General features: G+C 40.5%; 1 protein-coding gene across 2 annotated transcripts in view; it reads right to left on the bottom strand.

Annotated features, from left to right (window-relative positions):
* Positions 1 to 200: 200 nt before the first annotated feature.
* Rxylt1 (ribitol xylosyltransferase 1) overlaps positions 201 to 13,290 on the bottom strand; it is a 35,868-nt gene continuing 22,778 nt past the window's right edge. For both annotated transcript variants that reach the window (XM_005371779.3, XM_013355422.2), the window contains 3 exons: positions 10,581 to 10,895; positions 8,475 to 8,645; positions 201 to 2,117 (listed from right to left, as the gene is read on the bottom strand). In XM_005371779.3, the coding sequence (XP_005371836.1) occupies positions 1,700 to 2,117; positions 8,475 to 8,645; positions 10,581 to 10,895 (904 nt within the window). In that variant the 3' untranslated portion in view covers positions 201 to 1,699. The remainder of the gene's footprint in view (positions 2,118 to 8,474; positions 8,646 to 10,580; positions 10,896 to 13,290) is intronic.

Raw genomic sequence — 13,290 nt, 5'->3', positions numbered from 1 at the left:
AAGGAAGTAATTACACTTGTTTGTTCCTTCTATCATGGTATTTTGCCTTCCCCCTTTGCTTGGGATATATAAGGGCTATGAGACATAACTTTGGGCAGATATTCACTGGATGCCCTCCAGACTCTTTAGTCTCTTGTCTATTTCTTCCCTAAATCCTCACTCCCTCTTTCAGGCACGTTTGAAAAGATCAGATGGTTTTGTTTTTTTTTTAACACATATGCTTGGATATTTTTTTCCCATCCAATCATTTATCGCGAGACACAAATGGCGATTTCTGAGAGCAGTCACTACAAAGCAAGCTCCTCTAAATAAATAGTAAAAAGTCACACTGAAACCTGTTTTTGTGTCTGTTTCTTTCACCTAACAGCTCTAGAAGCAGCAAGGCCTGATTTTCACATTGGAAATGAACTAACCAGGCAGCTGCTATTAAATAGAAGAAGCTACAGTTAGCCATCAACATGGGCCAGAGATCTGAGAATAAATTTAAAGAGGAAGTATAAACCAAAGGGCCTCTGTACTGAATGAGAGACTTACCAGCTACCTGGACAATTACTCTAGGCTCATCCTAGGCAATCTTGGTACTTTGGATGGAGATGGAGTGGCTCCATTCTTCAGTGGTCACATCGGACAGTGTTAACTCATTAACTACCACATGGGGCCTGTGTAACTGAAAAAAGCTGCCAGGTGCTTTATCCCAATAGCAAGGGAGCAAATACTTTTCACCTGGAAAAAAAAACAAGACACAGCATGAACAGTTGGCTTGGGCAAAATCCCCATGGAAACTGTAGTTCTTAATGTTTTTCTGACTGCAATACCCAGTCTTTTGATATACAATGCTGATTCCCTAGAGTGAACTAATTATTTCTAATACTGGCAGATAAAATTGAATGTGTTTATCAAGTGCAATGCTTTGGGGACATATACATTGTGAACTGACCACACCTTGCTAATTAACATCTACATTACCTCAGAGTTAATACATTTTATGAGTACACATAGCACCCACTCAGGCAGTCTTCAAATTTATTATTACAATAATCACCATTTTGTACAATAGAGCTGTTGAATTCATTGATCACTGTAATTTTGTAACTTAGTCAGCATCTATCCTCATACCCTTACATTCACATGCCAGTCCTAGTAAATAATACTGCATGTTCTTTTATTTCATGCATTATGTGCACTTGTGTGCAGGTGTCCTTGAGGACATGTATCAGGACATATGGAGCAATACTTACAGATGGTTGAAAGCCTGATATGGTTGCTGGGTACCAAACTGAGCTTATATGCAAGAGTAATAAACACTCTTAACCACCAGGCAACACTACGGCCCCTAACGTGGGCTAAAGATGAGAGAAAAATTGGTAAATACTGAGTTATTTATCTTGGTAGAACTGAACCTAAGTAAGTTATTTGATGTGTTTGCATGCTGGTGGAGGTCACAAGGCAGCCTGTGAGACTCATTTCTCTCCTATCATGTGGTTCTGGGGACTGAATTTAGGTCACCAGGCTTGGCAAGAAGCACCTTTACCCACTCAACCATCTTGCCAGGGCAATCTGGGTAAAATTTTACCATCTTTTTTATCTTGTACGTAATAGTCAAAAAGGAGAACATTTGGTCTGGTATATAAAACAGAAGTTGATGAAGCTTAGCAAACACTATAAATATACACACTTATAAGCACACACTTAGATATGATTAACCTTTATTATTCATAAAAAAAGAATTTTCTAAAGTATTAATAAATTTCCGCTTCAGCTCTGCTTTGAAGTGTTGGTACCACTGAAGTAGCATTTTCCTTCTTTGAACTTTTTCTTGTAAAATTATAGTCTTCTCCTTTTCTAAAATAGCAGGAAGCTCCTTCCAGTTCTTGATGAAGATAAAGGGAGCACCCATGGCTTTGAGCAGCTGCAGAGGGGCGCTGTGGTGACTGGATGTGTTTCCACAGTGGCCAGCTGTCATGACATCTTCTACCACAGGGATGGAACCAAAGGAGCAGGCCTCATATATTCTATAACATTCTGTGTTCACTCCTACAGGACACAATGTGAGGTCACTCTGAAGCAAAGCATCCTGGTAATTCTTAAGACTTTCATTTGTCTCCTGAGGCTGCCACCTAGAAAATAAAACAAGGAAATCCCTGTAGGGTTTTACTTTCCTATGGCACCTGTTTTGAAAGAAATCTTTTAATGTCAATTATCAAAATTGTGAACAAATTATAGAGATGAGAAATAAGAGACACTGAAAATGTTGGACCAAATGTATTTAAAACCTTTTAAGAGTTTGTGGATGTGGATATAGCCCAGCTGGCAGCACTCAGACCTAGTTAGTATTGATCACCATCCATCCATAAACTGGGTGTGGCTGTACATGACAGTAATCAGAAGATGGTAGGTGTAGGAAGGATTAGGAGTTTAAAGTCAGCCTGGGCTATACACTGAGTTTGAGGACAGCCTGTGCTACACAAGACTCCTTAAAACAATTAAAGAATTTGAACATTTTATTGTTATATTTTTAAATATCTGATGATCAATCTTTGAGTGGGTAGTATTCATTCAATCTGTATTTTCCAAGTATGGGTTCTTTCCTCTCTAGCATATCCTGCCACAATGTGTTACAGTCTGGTGGTGAACATTAAGTCTTTAACTGAGTTAGAGTCAGAGTGTTTTCTAGAAAGGCTTAAGATCTGTGAGGAAAATTAAAGCAGAGACGTACCAATGGACTTCCGAAGTGACAGGACCACATTCTCAAGTATGCAGCTACATTCTCAAGGTGACTAGAGAATGTTTTATTTCTGAGGACTCAGAACACAAGAGTTGTGTGTGAACAGGTAGGCCATGCAGATGTGGAGAAGAATGGAGCATAAACAAAGATGAAGTCATAAGACTGCATGTGCCCACCATGCTCAAGGGACTGTAGGGAGGACAGCCAGGGAGAAGCAGAGTGGCTGATGGGGGCAGAGGAAGAACAGAGTCTGATTGGTCACACAGGGTTCTCCTATGCAGTTTTGATCAGGATGACACAAGCAACCAACATCTGAATGAAATCAACCTGGCTGCCATGTTGAGAATGGAACATACAGGCCATGTACGTGTGGGAGCTAAGAAAAATCACTTAGCGGCCAAGCACTGTTTTCTATTTGTATTTTCTTAGTGAAATAAGCAAGGATTTTTAAAGCAGGGGAGACGGAGGAGGAGGTGTTGAGAGTTTAGGACAGAGAAGGGAGGAAGAATACATTAGGAAGAAAATTGTGTGAGTGTCAAGTTTTTAAACTGTGCAAACTTGTGCAGGGTATGAATGTGGGCATGGGGCGGCCAGAAGCTGAGATTAGCCAAGATGGGATTCCTAGATGGGGAACTGAGGCACTTTCCTGACTCTATTTCGAAGGCAGGAGCCATTATGCTGTATTTTAAAAATAAGTTTCTATTTACTATGAGAGTTGAGTTGCTCTGCTTCCTGGAACCTGATGTTCCCCTACCCATGACCCTGATTCGTTTCTGAGAATACCCTTACACTCCCTGACCCCTCCCTAATCACATGGTGGGTGGCCACATATTTTTTTAAGGTGTTTTGTATTTCCTTATTGCCCCATTGTCTCCTTTCTGTAAAACTACTTGTGATTTTACTCCTTAAAAGGGGCTAAGAGATGGATTCAGGTCTGTTCTCTTTAATCTGACTTAAGAGGCAGTCACTGGCCAGATCTTGAATGCACCCCTAAAAAATCAAGCTTGCTTCAAATTTGGCTCAAACTGTGGTAGTGTTGATGTTGATGGTAACAGGATGAGGAAGGGAATGTATATGCAGGGATGGTTGACTAAATTTAACCTGTGTAGCACAGAAGTGAATACTGGGATGGGATGACAACCCCAGGAGAATAAGAACAATGGGTTGTAAATTCCAGCTGAGTTGTGGAGTCAGGTGATAGGGAATGAGCCGGAATGACAGACAGGGTGGTTACCAAGAGGAATGCTGGACTCTGACAGTATGGTGAGACCCTGTGTTTGTGAAATCCAAGTGGCCATTGAGGAAATGACCATGATAGGAAATGGCTGACGTCAGCTCGCAGCCTTGGTATGTGAAACAGAGGAACTGCAGACCAAGGTGAAGGAAAACTGCCTCCTCAGACTTAGAAACTGCCAAGCATTGAGACAAGAGTGGTGTGAGCCAGACTGACAGTGCACAGGAGCCATGTCCTTTAAGGAATCAGGGAGGTACAGCCCAGGCTCAGTCCTGCAGAGAATGCCAGCCACAGTTACACATGCTGACGGGAGACTGGAGGACTGGGGTTTTGGGAGGGAAGGGAAGAATGGTCTAGAAGCAGCAAGAGTGCACAGAGGTACCTGACCTCTAGCTCAGTGCATCGAGAGCCATTTTATCAGCAGTCCTCCTGCAGTAAGTCTTTCCTCTTTTCTGACACCCTCACTCATTTATCAGCAGCCTGTTGTGGTCAGCACCCTCTTGCCTTTGTTCCTCCCTCCAAATGGACACTGTTGTCCCACACCAACACAAGGAAGACCCTGCTCCCTCTTTGTGCCTGTGTTTCACACAGCCCTCTACCTGGCGCTCTCCTGGGCTACTTGAAAAATCAATGTTCTCCTCTCCATCTGCTTAATTCTTTTCTTACATGGCATTATCATTGTTTGGAAAGTTCAGAGCCCCTTCTCCTAGGAGTTGCCACAGCCCAGACTCCACCTCCAAGAAAGCCAGCCAAATGGTGAGCCCTTCCCATTTGGTGACCCCATAGGGTCAAGATCACTCCTATAGGCTACTTAAACTTCCCCCAGAGAACAGTGGTCTCCCCGGTTTTCCTTCCCCCTCTCTGTGTTCTCCTGGAGGACCACCAAGGAGCGCTGGCATCCATTAAACCTGGGCTTTTTAATTTGGTTTGATTTGGTCTGACCTGGATGTAGGGCTGGAAAAACCTAACATTTGGAGGGTCCACGGAGATGGGCTGTTTTTTCCACTAGCCCATGGTTACATGTTGGAAAAATGCCTTTCTTACCCATGCTTTCTGCCAGGCTTGGCTTCGTCTGGGTGAGTTCCCTTTTTTCAAGTACATAGGGCCCAGGGCCCATAAGTTTGTTGGGTAGTCTGTTGAAGCCACAGCCCATGTTGCCGCCCCCCGCCTCCCCACTAAAAACAGTGAGGCAGTCCTCACTGAGGTGGGATTCCTTGGGATGGAGATGTTTGTCCATGCAATTCTCACACCTTTCTGCTTTTGTGTTATCACAGTGGACACACGTGGTAGGCACTGAGTCCCAAGACTCAGTATAGACTTGTAAAAATGGACACTTGCAATTTGAGGCCTGATCTCCAAACGCCTTGGGCTGCCTTTTATAAAAATCCTATTAAATTGGGGCTATCTAACGTCTAACGTAAAACAAACAAGCCCCATATGCCCATGGTTTCTAGATGCTGTGCTCCACTCCCCTTCCCTGTACCCCTCCCTTCTCTCTCGCTATTTGTTCTCTACAACAGATCCGTTACTCCCGTCCTTCTACTCTAAACTGTATAGGTGTTCCATCCTTAGGTTTCTGTTCTCTTGAAGCGTCTGTTAATCTGGTCCTTAATGGAACCACCTGTGTGCTTCCCTGGTTTCTGCTGCTTGCCTACATCAGGATTTTTAAGTTGGTCAGATGACACAGGTTCCTAAAAATAGATTTATTTGTCTGTTAAAATAATGTGGCCACACTATGCTTTATGTCTACGTGTGTGTCTGTTTCCATAGTATGCTTGTCTTATTTCTCTGTGTGTATGTGTGTATGTTTTAAAATCTGTTAAACTTGTAACTCTCCAGATTACAACAGCTCTGGAAAAAAATACAAACATGTGGGTAGCTTCCATTTTGACCTCAGCTCCATCTCTGGTGAGAGTACTTTCATATACTAGACCTACCAAAGGAGACAGTCTGCCTCCAAAATTCTTTAATTTACAAAAATATTTTAATCTTCTTACATTCACTAGCATTGGTAAGCTGTAACTAACTGGGTAAAATACAAGTCTAAATTTAATTTACATGTCTAATTTAAATATAACTAATAGGTAATGGTACCCAATTCTCAAATGCCTTTACAAATCTGAGAGCATGGCATTTAGCAAAAGAGCTTCTATTACAGAGACATGCCAGCTCATGCAGTATCCTATTGCTCCTCCAAGAAGATACATGGTTACAAAAGACCTTCCTCCTGGAGGCTTGCCTTTGGGTATGGCAAAGCCACCCACACACTAAAAGGGGCCTTGTACCTCATCAGCTTCCTGGACGCTACACCAGGGAATCAATCTTCTCATCCTGCCAAGAAAGGTAGACTAAATCTTCCCCTGAAGGAAAATCTTCAGACCTCCTGGACTCAGCAGCTAACAGCTAACAGTACTGCTTTTAAGGCTGGTGTTCTCCAAAAACTACAGAGAGCCTTAAGATTGCCTGCATGGCTAGAAAAGCGGTCTCATTTCTGCTCATTTATCTTTCCCAGATCTGTCTAATGGCATTTGATGACTTAAGGTACTGGTAGTTCATTACTTCATTTGTTAAGTTTCCTGCTAAAAATAGACAGGTGTGCCTCTTTCACAGGCTTCAGAGTGCAGATAACAGGCTTCAGGTGTATCTTCAGAGATCCAAAATTCCCAGTTCCCTTTGTCTTCTAAAACGTTTCTGTTCCAGTCTTACAGATACCTGCAGGTTCCTAGAAAAAGTTCTGCTGTATCCAAAATCAGGTCAGAAAAAAACTAACAATCTCCAGAGTCTATTTTAACGCCATCCATTTTCAAGCATATTTTACAGGTCACTCCTGCTGTCTTGGCCAAGACCAACTTACAAAGGGCCCTCCAGACAATGCCAACACCTGTACTAGTTCCTGGGACTTCACCATTAGTACCAGCTCTCCAGACTCAAAAGGACAGCAACCAACTAAAATCTAGTTTTAAAGGGCATTTCTGCTCTCTTGTCTCACTATTCACCCTTGCCTCTCCTGTACAACCAGGGTACTTCTCCATCCCATTCTTTCTGGCAGTTAATAACCCTTCTTATGGCTATCCCCATTCATAGGGCCAATAATAACAATGTATTTTTTCTTCTAGCCACCTGCCTTCTCATCTCCCTCCAAAGAAAAGATGCTTGAAGTAAACCAGATGCCTCTCCAGCCACACCTCTTGCTGAGTGTGAGCCCATCAACTTCCAACTCTCCCCTCTTCCACATTGCCCCATGCCCTCAGGAAGTAGCCAGACTTGAGCTGGTACCCCCCTTATCCAAGGAGTCTGGAATGTCTGGTTGGAAGCATCACCTCAGCTCTCTAGCACCCCATTTATTCAAGGAGTCTGGAATGTTTGGAAAGTTCCAAGCCCCCTCCCCTGGGAGTCGCCGTAGTCCAGACTCTACCTCCAAGAAAGCCTGCCAAATGGTGAGCTCTCCCAGGGAGGGTCAAGACCACTCCCATAGGACCTCTTGGGAGTGCTGGCATCCATTAAACCAGGGCTTCTTCTAATTTGGTTTGATTTGGTCTGATCTGGATTATTGCAATGGCAGAGGTTTGTCAGACCAAAAAAAAACTTAACAATCATCTTCTGACACATTGCTACATTTTTATCTGTTTCCTCTAACAAACATCTGACTGCCATGAAGGCACATTTGTTGTTTTTGTTTTTCACTGCTGACTTTATCATGGGTTCAATGGTTCCTGGCATATGGCAGGTTTTTGGCAAGTGTTAAGTGAATGAACTTAATATACATAAATGAACTTAATGAACATAAATAGTAGTGGTATCCATCTAGAAGGCAATTTTTGTCACAATTAAAAAATAAATTTCTAGATCTAGAAGCATATCTTTTAGGTGTCTGTTCCCTGGCCACTCTGCCTTATACTCCCTTATACTCCATGTGTTTATTTAAAAGCAAAATAAATTATTGCAAAATGACTTGTTACTTTATCGACACCTCCTTCTTGATTACTATGTAAGATGGGAGAAAAGTCAGTTTCTTCTGTTTTAGTTACTGTTAAGCTTTTCTGGTCTGACAAACTTCTCCGCAGTAATTCAAATCAGATTAAATCAAACCAAATAAAAAGAAGCCCAGGTTTAATGGATGCCAGTGCTCCCAGGTGGCCCTCCAGGAAAACAGAGAGAGGGGTAAAGGATAACCAGGGAGACCACGTGTTCATTCTCTGGGGGGCAGTTTAAATAGCCCATGGGAGTGGTCTTGACCCTCTCTGGGGAGGGGTTGTCATTTAGTGGGCTTTCTCAGAGGTGGAGTCTGGACTGTGGCAACTCCCAGGGCAGGGGGGCTTGAAATGCAGTTTTCCACCCAACATTCCAAACTGGATGCCAGGAGTTGGGGTGACACTTCCAACCAGTTACTACTATAGCTTCTGACAGGACAGTAGAATAAGCTGAGTATCAGAGATCTCTGGAAACCTCTGTGTACACAAAGTGACACTCAGATTGGAGAGCAGCAGGGAGGAATCATGCAAATACAAAACTTACTGCTCCCTTGCAGAAACCCAACAAAGTTGATCACTTCCATCTTGTTTCAAAATGTTCATCAGTGCTTGTCTTGATGAATTTTCATAGATAGTTCCTAAGAAATTACATACATAGGGCCTCTCATCATGGAGCAACGACCAGCTGGCTTCAACCACAGGAAACTTCCTGTATCTATAAAAACAACCAATAAATTATTGTATGGTAGGAACATCCCACAGCCTGGCTTGTTAGGTTATGTATAGTAAGGACATTTAAAATGTGATTTCCAAACACACTGCACACCACAGACATAATCATTCATTAAAAAGAAAATATACTGTTAGAGTCATGAGCTCTGAAAACTTAATTCCAAGGATTAATGTGCAAGTATATATTAAAACAAACAACAAATACCTGTATACTATATGATAGAGGCTAACTATGCTGTACATGAGATTATTATGGCATTTTGGGACATATAACTTTTTGTTTGGAAAAGTGTTGTACATGGTGCCATGTTTAACAACATCCCTGGTGTGGTGGTTTGAACGTAACTGGCCCTAATAAACTCATAGGGAGTGGCACTATTGGGAGATGCGGTGTTGTTGGAGAAGGTGTGGCCTTGTTGGAGGAAGTGTGTCTCAGTTCACTTCCTGATGCCTATAGATCAGGATGTGGAGCTCTCACTCCTTTCCAGCACCATGTCTGCCTGTACACTGCCTTACTTCCTGCCATGATGATAATGGATTAAACATCTGAACTATAGGCCAGCCCCAATTAAATTATTTCCTTTATAAGGGTTGCTAAGGTCATGACTTTTCTTCACAGCAACAGAACACTGACTAAGACACCTGGGATCTACACACGTAATCAAAGTTGTGACAACTTCCTCTTTTTAGTTGAACAACCAAGTTTCCATTTGGTACTGAATCTTTCCTTGTTGGGAACAGGGCGAATATGGCGATTCCAGGATTACTATGTTTCTATCTTCTATTATACAAACAGGTGATGTCATACAATGTGGAAAAAGTAAAAATATTTTTATAAATATAGGCCCTTCTCAAGGACTAGATTTTTCTGAAGGTCTTAAGGGTGGATATACTCAACAAGTCTTCCAAACCTATTCAGCTGGAATGTGGTACATGTAGGGAATGTGTCAATGGCATTTTTTCTGGTGACAGCTGTGTAGCTTAATAGAAATAAGCCTGAGGCTACAAATGGTGGTAACTAGTGACATAATAAATGTCTGATTTAAGTCTATCAGTGAGATGATTCATTTACTTACCAAATAATTTAGTACCTACAGTATCTAAGCATTATTTAAAAATTTATTATTTTTCATTTATGTGTGTATGTGTATGCCTGTTTTTCTCCATGTGTAGCCATGGACCCACAGTTCAGAAAAGCGTGTCAGATCCTTGGGACTGCAATCATACACAGCTGTAATCTACACTATGTTAGTACTGTGTCCCCTACAGCAGCAGTTAAGTGTTCTTAATTGCTGGGCTTTTGCTGTAGGTGTTCATGTACATTTTTAGAGCTGGGAAAAAAATTTCTGCCCTCAGAAAGTTTATATACTAGTGGGAACCTAGCTTAAAGTTTGCTTACTATTAAAAACCTATCCATAGAAAGCTTAAAAGTGTTTTCCAATTTTTAAGCGGGGGGGGGGAATGATTACATACTGAGGATCTTAAATTATTCATTGAATAACGTTTGTTTGTATAGTTAAAATTTGCATAAAGTCAGTCAATCACAACCCAAGGGTAAGTGCATTCTTTATATGAAAATACTGCTACAAAAGTATTTGTTTTTTACTAGAAATTATGACTCTACCTTTATTCATTCTCTGTTAAACATCTCTTTAGGACACTAGTAAGCTTAAATATTTATTCTATATTAATTTTTGAAACAAAAAACGTACTCATCAGTTCTCCTCAGAGGAGGGTAAAATATTCTCAAAACAACAAAACAACAAAGACCCTGTCACTACTGTTATGGAGGCATGAGGTCACACTCTTATTGACCCTAGGAAAATTGCCCCTGGCCTCATCACCTGTAAGCTTATCATCTTTTAAAACATCATGTTCCTGATTCAGAACACTAGACCCTGTCTTATTTTGTACTTACGTTGCTACACCTAAAGGCCACTGGAGAACATCTGCACCGTTAATCCAGGGGCTGTCGTATGTTATGAAAAGCAGGTCCACAAAGCCTCCGTTTCTTTTGAGGAACTGCATTATCCAGTCATTATCACACTGCTCATTTCCCAGCAAAACAACAGCCAGATGCTGCAGTTTTTGGGTTTGCATTAAGTTCTGTGTGTAAAGTAACCACTGGGTGGCGTGGAAGATCTTTGTTTTTTCTCTTCCATTTAAAACAAGTACCACATTGTCCACATCTATGGAGAAGTAGCCTGGAACTACAGCTGGGCCAGTGATGAAACTGTAGAAAACAACACACCACAAATAAGAGATAAACAAAATTGAACAAAGGAAAATTTCAATAACTTTACATGAAATCCAGAATGAGATTTAATTTGCATTCTTTAGAAATGAAATTTGTATAATACAAGTTCTTCTGAATAAGTCTGGGACAGGGCTATAGAGTAATAGAGAGCTTTGGATATGAGACTAGTATATGAGACTGGAATATGTGGGATTCTCATTTCTTCACTGAAGGCAAGGCATTGAAATATAAAGGAAAACATACCACATTTTAGGACGCTTAGCACATAACTAAATCGATCTGTGTGCATGTGTGCACACACACACGCACGCATGCACGCATGCATGCATACATGTGTTCGGAGGACAAAGTGCAGGAATTGGTTTTTTCCTTCCACCATGTAGGTCTTGGAGCTAAACTCAGGTTGTCTGTCTTGGGGGTAGCCATTTTTACTATCCTGCCAGCCCCTGAGGTATAATTTTACGCAAATATAAAACTACATATTGAAAAAATATTTATATACTTTCTATCAGTAGAAATATAAAAATGTATGAGCATACACCAAATTCGTAACAGTAATTTTCTTTGAGTGAAGAATAAAAGGACTAGGAAACAAAGGTCTTTTATTGGAAACATTTCTTTGAAGATGAAAGTTAAATAAAGAATTTATAACAGCTAAAATACATTAAGTGTGAGTGATTAGCAAGAGGGAGTATATTGTAATTCTTTGTTTGCAATACATTTTTTGAAGTTTTCATAGAAGGAAAAGACATGCTCCATAACGCACATTGTCATATATTGCCTCAACAGTCACTGCCCCACAAGTATTTTGAACTTTTAGTCCAAGTGCACAGGAATGGTAAGGAGGGAAGCAGAGTGGGTGAGTGTGGACAACTGGTTTGAGAGTACAGAGGAGGACAAAAGGAAATGAGGGCAGGTGGGGAACAAAGGAAAGAAAGGCAGTCCCAGAAAGAACAGTCTTGGGAGACAAAGATGGAGTGCATGGATGTGGGGACTGTATACGTAGGACTAGGAAAGGTCACCACACGGAGCATTCAGGATGGCTAAAGGCTCTGACTGAGAATGGGGAAAAGACGTCTAAGATGTCATTAATGGAGATGACTATGGATGTCTTCATTTTCCCTTCAACTTCTGATCCTCCTTCAGAGTGCTGGGAATAAGCTGTGCAACCACTCCTTGTCCATATGGTGTTAGGAACTAAGCTAGAGTCTGCATTTTAGGTAAGCCTTCTACTAAATGAGCTTACTTTCTAGCTTCTTGCTACTGCATTTAAAACATGAAATTATGAAAATTGCTGAATTTTCCTACTACACATTAACATTATAAAATAAGGCTTATGTATGACTTAGTATAATATACAGGATGAATATTATGCTTTATTAATGAAGGTTATCATTGAAGTGTCTATCATGAAAATCCATTAGCTGAAAAATAATCATAGCTAAAGAGCTCATGTGTAGAATTCTGAAAGGTAATTTGCCCCTGTAGGTAACTTAGCATATGTCTAAGCATCAGAACTTATAACTTTCAATATATTTTTTATATTGCTTGTCTCAATTGAAAAATGTCTTCAGAGTAAATACTTCAATATAATAAGCCCAGAAAAATCATTTAAATCCTGAATGACTGTGCAAACAATATATTTTTGGAATTTAAGTTAGTATCTACATAACTTGATTGAACTTACAATTTGCAATTTCATGAGTTTATTAATTTTGGATAAATTATATACAACTTTTCATTGCTTAATAAGATATTTTGAAAATCTGTTACAGTATTTAAATACAAAGTTCTCTAAGACGAAATAGAAGTTTTTTGATAACCCAAAATCTTGCATAAAAATTTCAGAAGGGGTAAACTGGGGCTTAGCCTTTCTTGGGAGTTAACAGTGTTTACTTATTCCTTTTTTATCACTGTGGTAACACCATGTAACTATAAGTTTAAGGATGCTACTTATGACTTTGTAGTAATCTTCCACTTAGTGTAGTAGAACTACTATTAGCTTAAGTCTACTTACATGTTTACTGTTCAAATGCAAATACAGATATCAATTTATGCACATAATAGGCATTCACTTTATTTTTGTACTGGCAATTGAACCCAGAGCTTTGCACATTCCAGAACAGCCTTCCTACCCCCGAGGTCCACGTCCAGCCACACATTTACTCTCTAACAGTGGAATCTAAAGACTGTAAAGTTTAGAAGTGTGTGTGTGTGTGTGTGTGTGTGTGTGTGTGTGTATGTATATGGCCTACAAAGAGATTAGAACAACCACTATAAATATCTGCTTTTCTTCAAGTTTAACTCCTTTGAGAAGATTTGTGTAATGAGGGGTTACGGAGGTTGCTTAGTTGGTAAAATGTTTGCCTTG

Source organism: Microtus ochrogaster, unplaced genomic scaffold (genome assembly GCF_000317375.1).
Source record: "Microtus ochrogaster isolate Prairie Vole_2 unplaced genomic scaffold, MicOch1.0 UNK127, whole genome shotgun sequence".
In the NCBI taxonomy this organism is placed as follows: Eukaryota; Metazoa; Chordata; class Mammalia; order Rodentia; family Cricetidae; genus Microtus; species Microtus ochrogaster.
The sequence above is the reverse complement of the archived record's forward strand: the minus strand, read 5'-3'. Positions and strand labels throughout refer to the sequence as shown.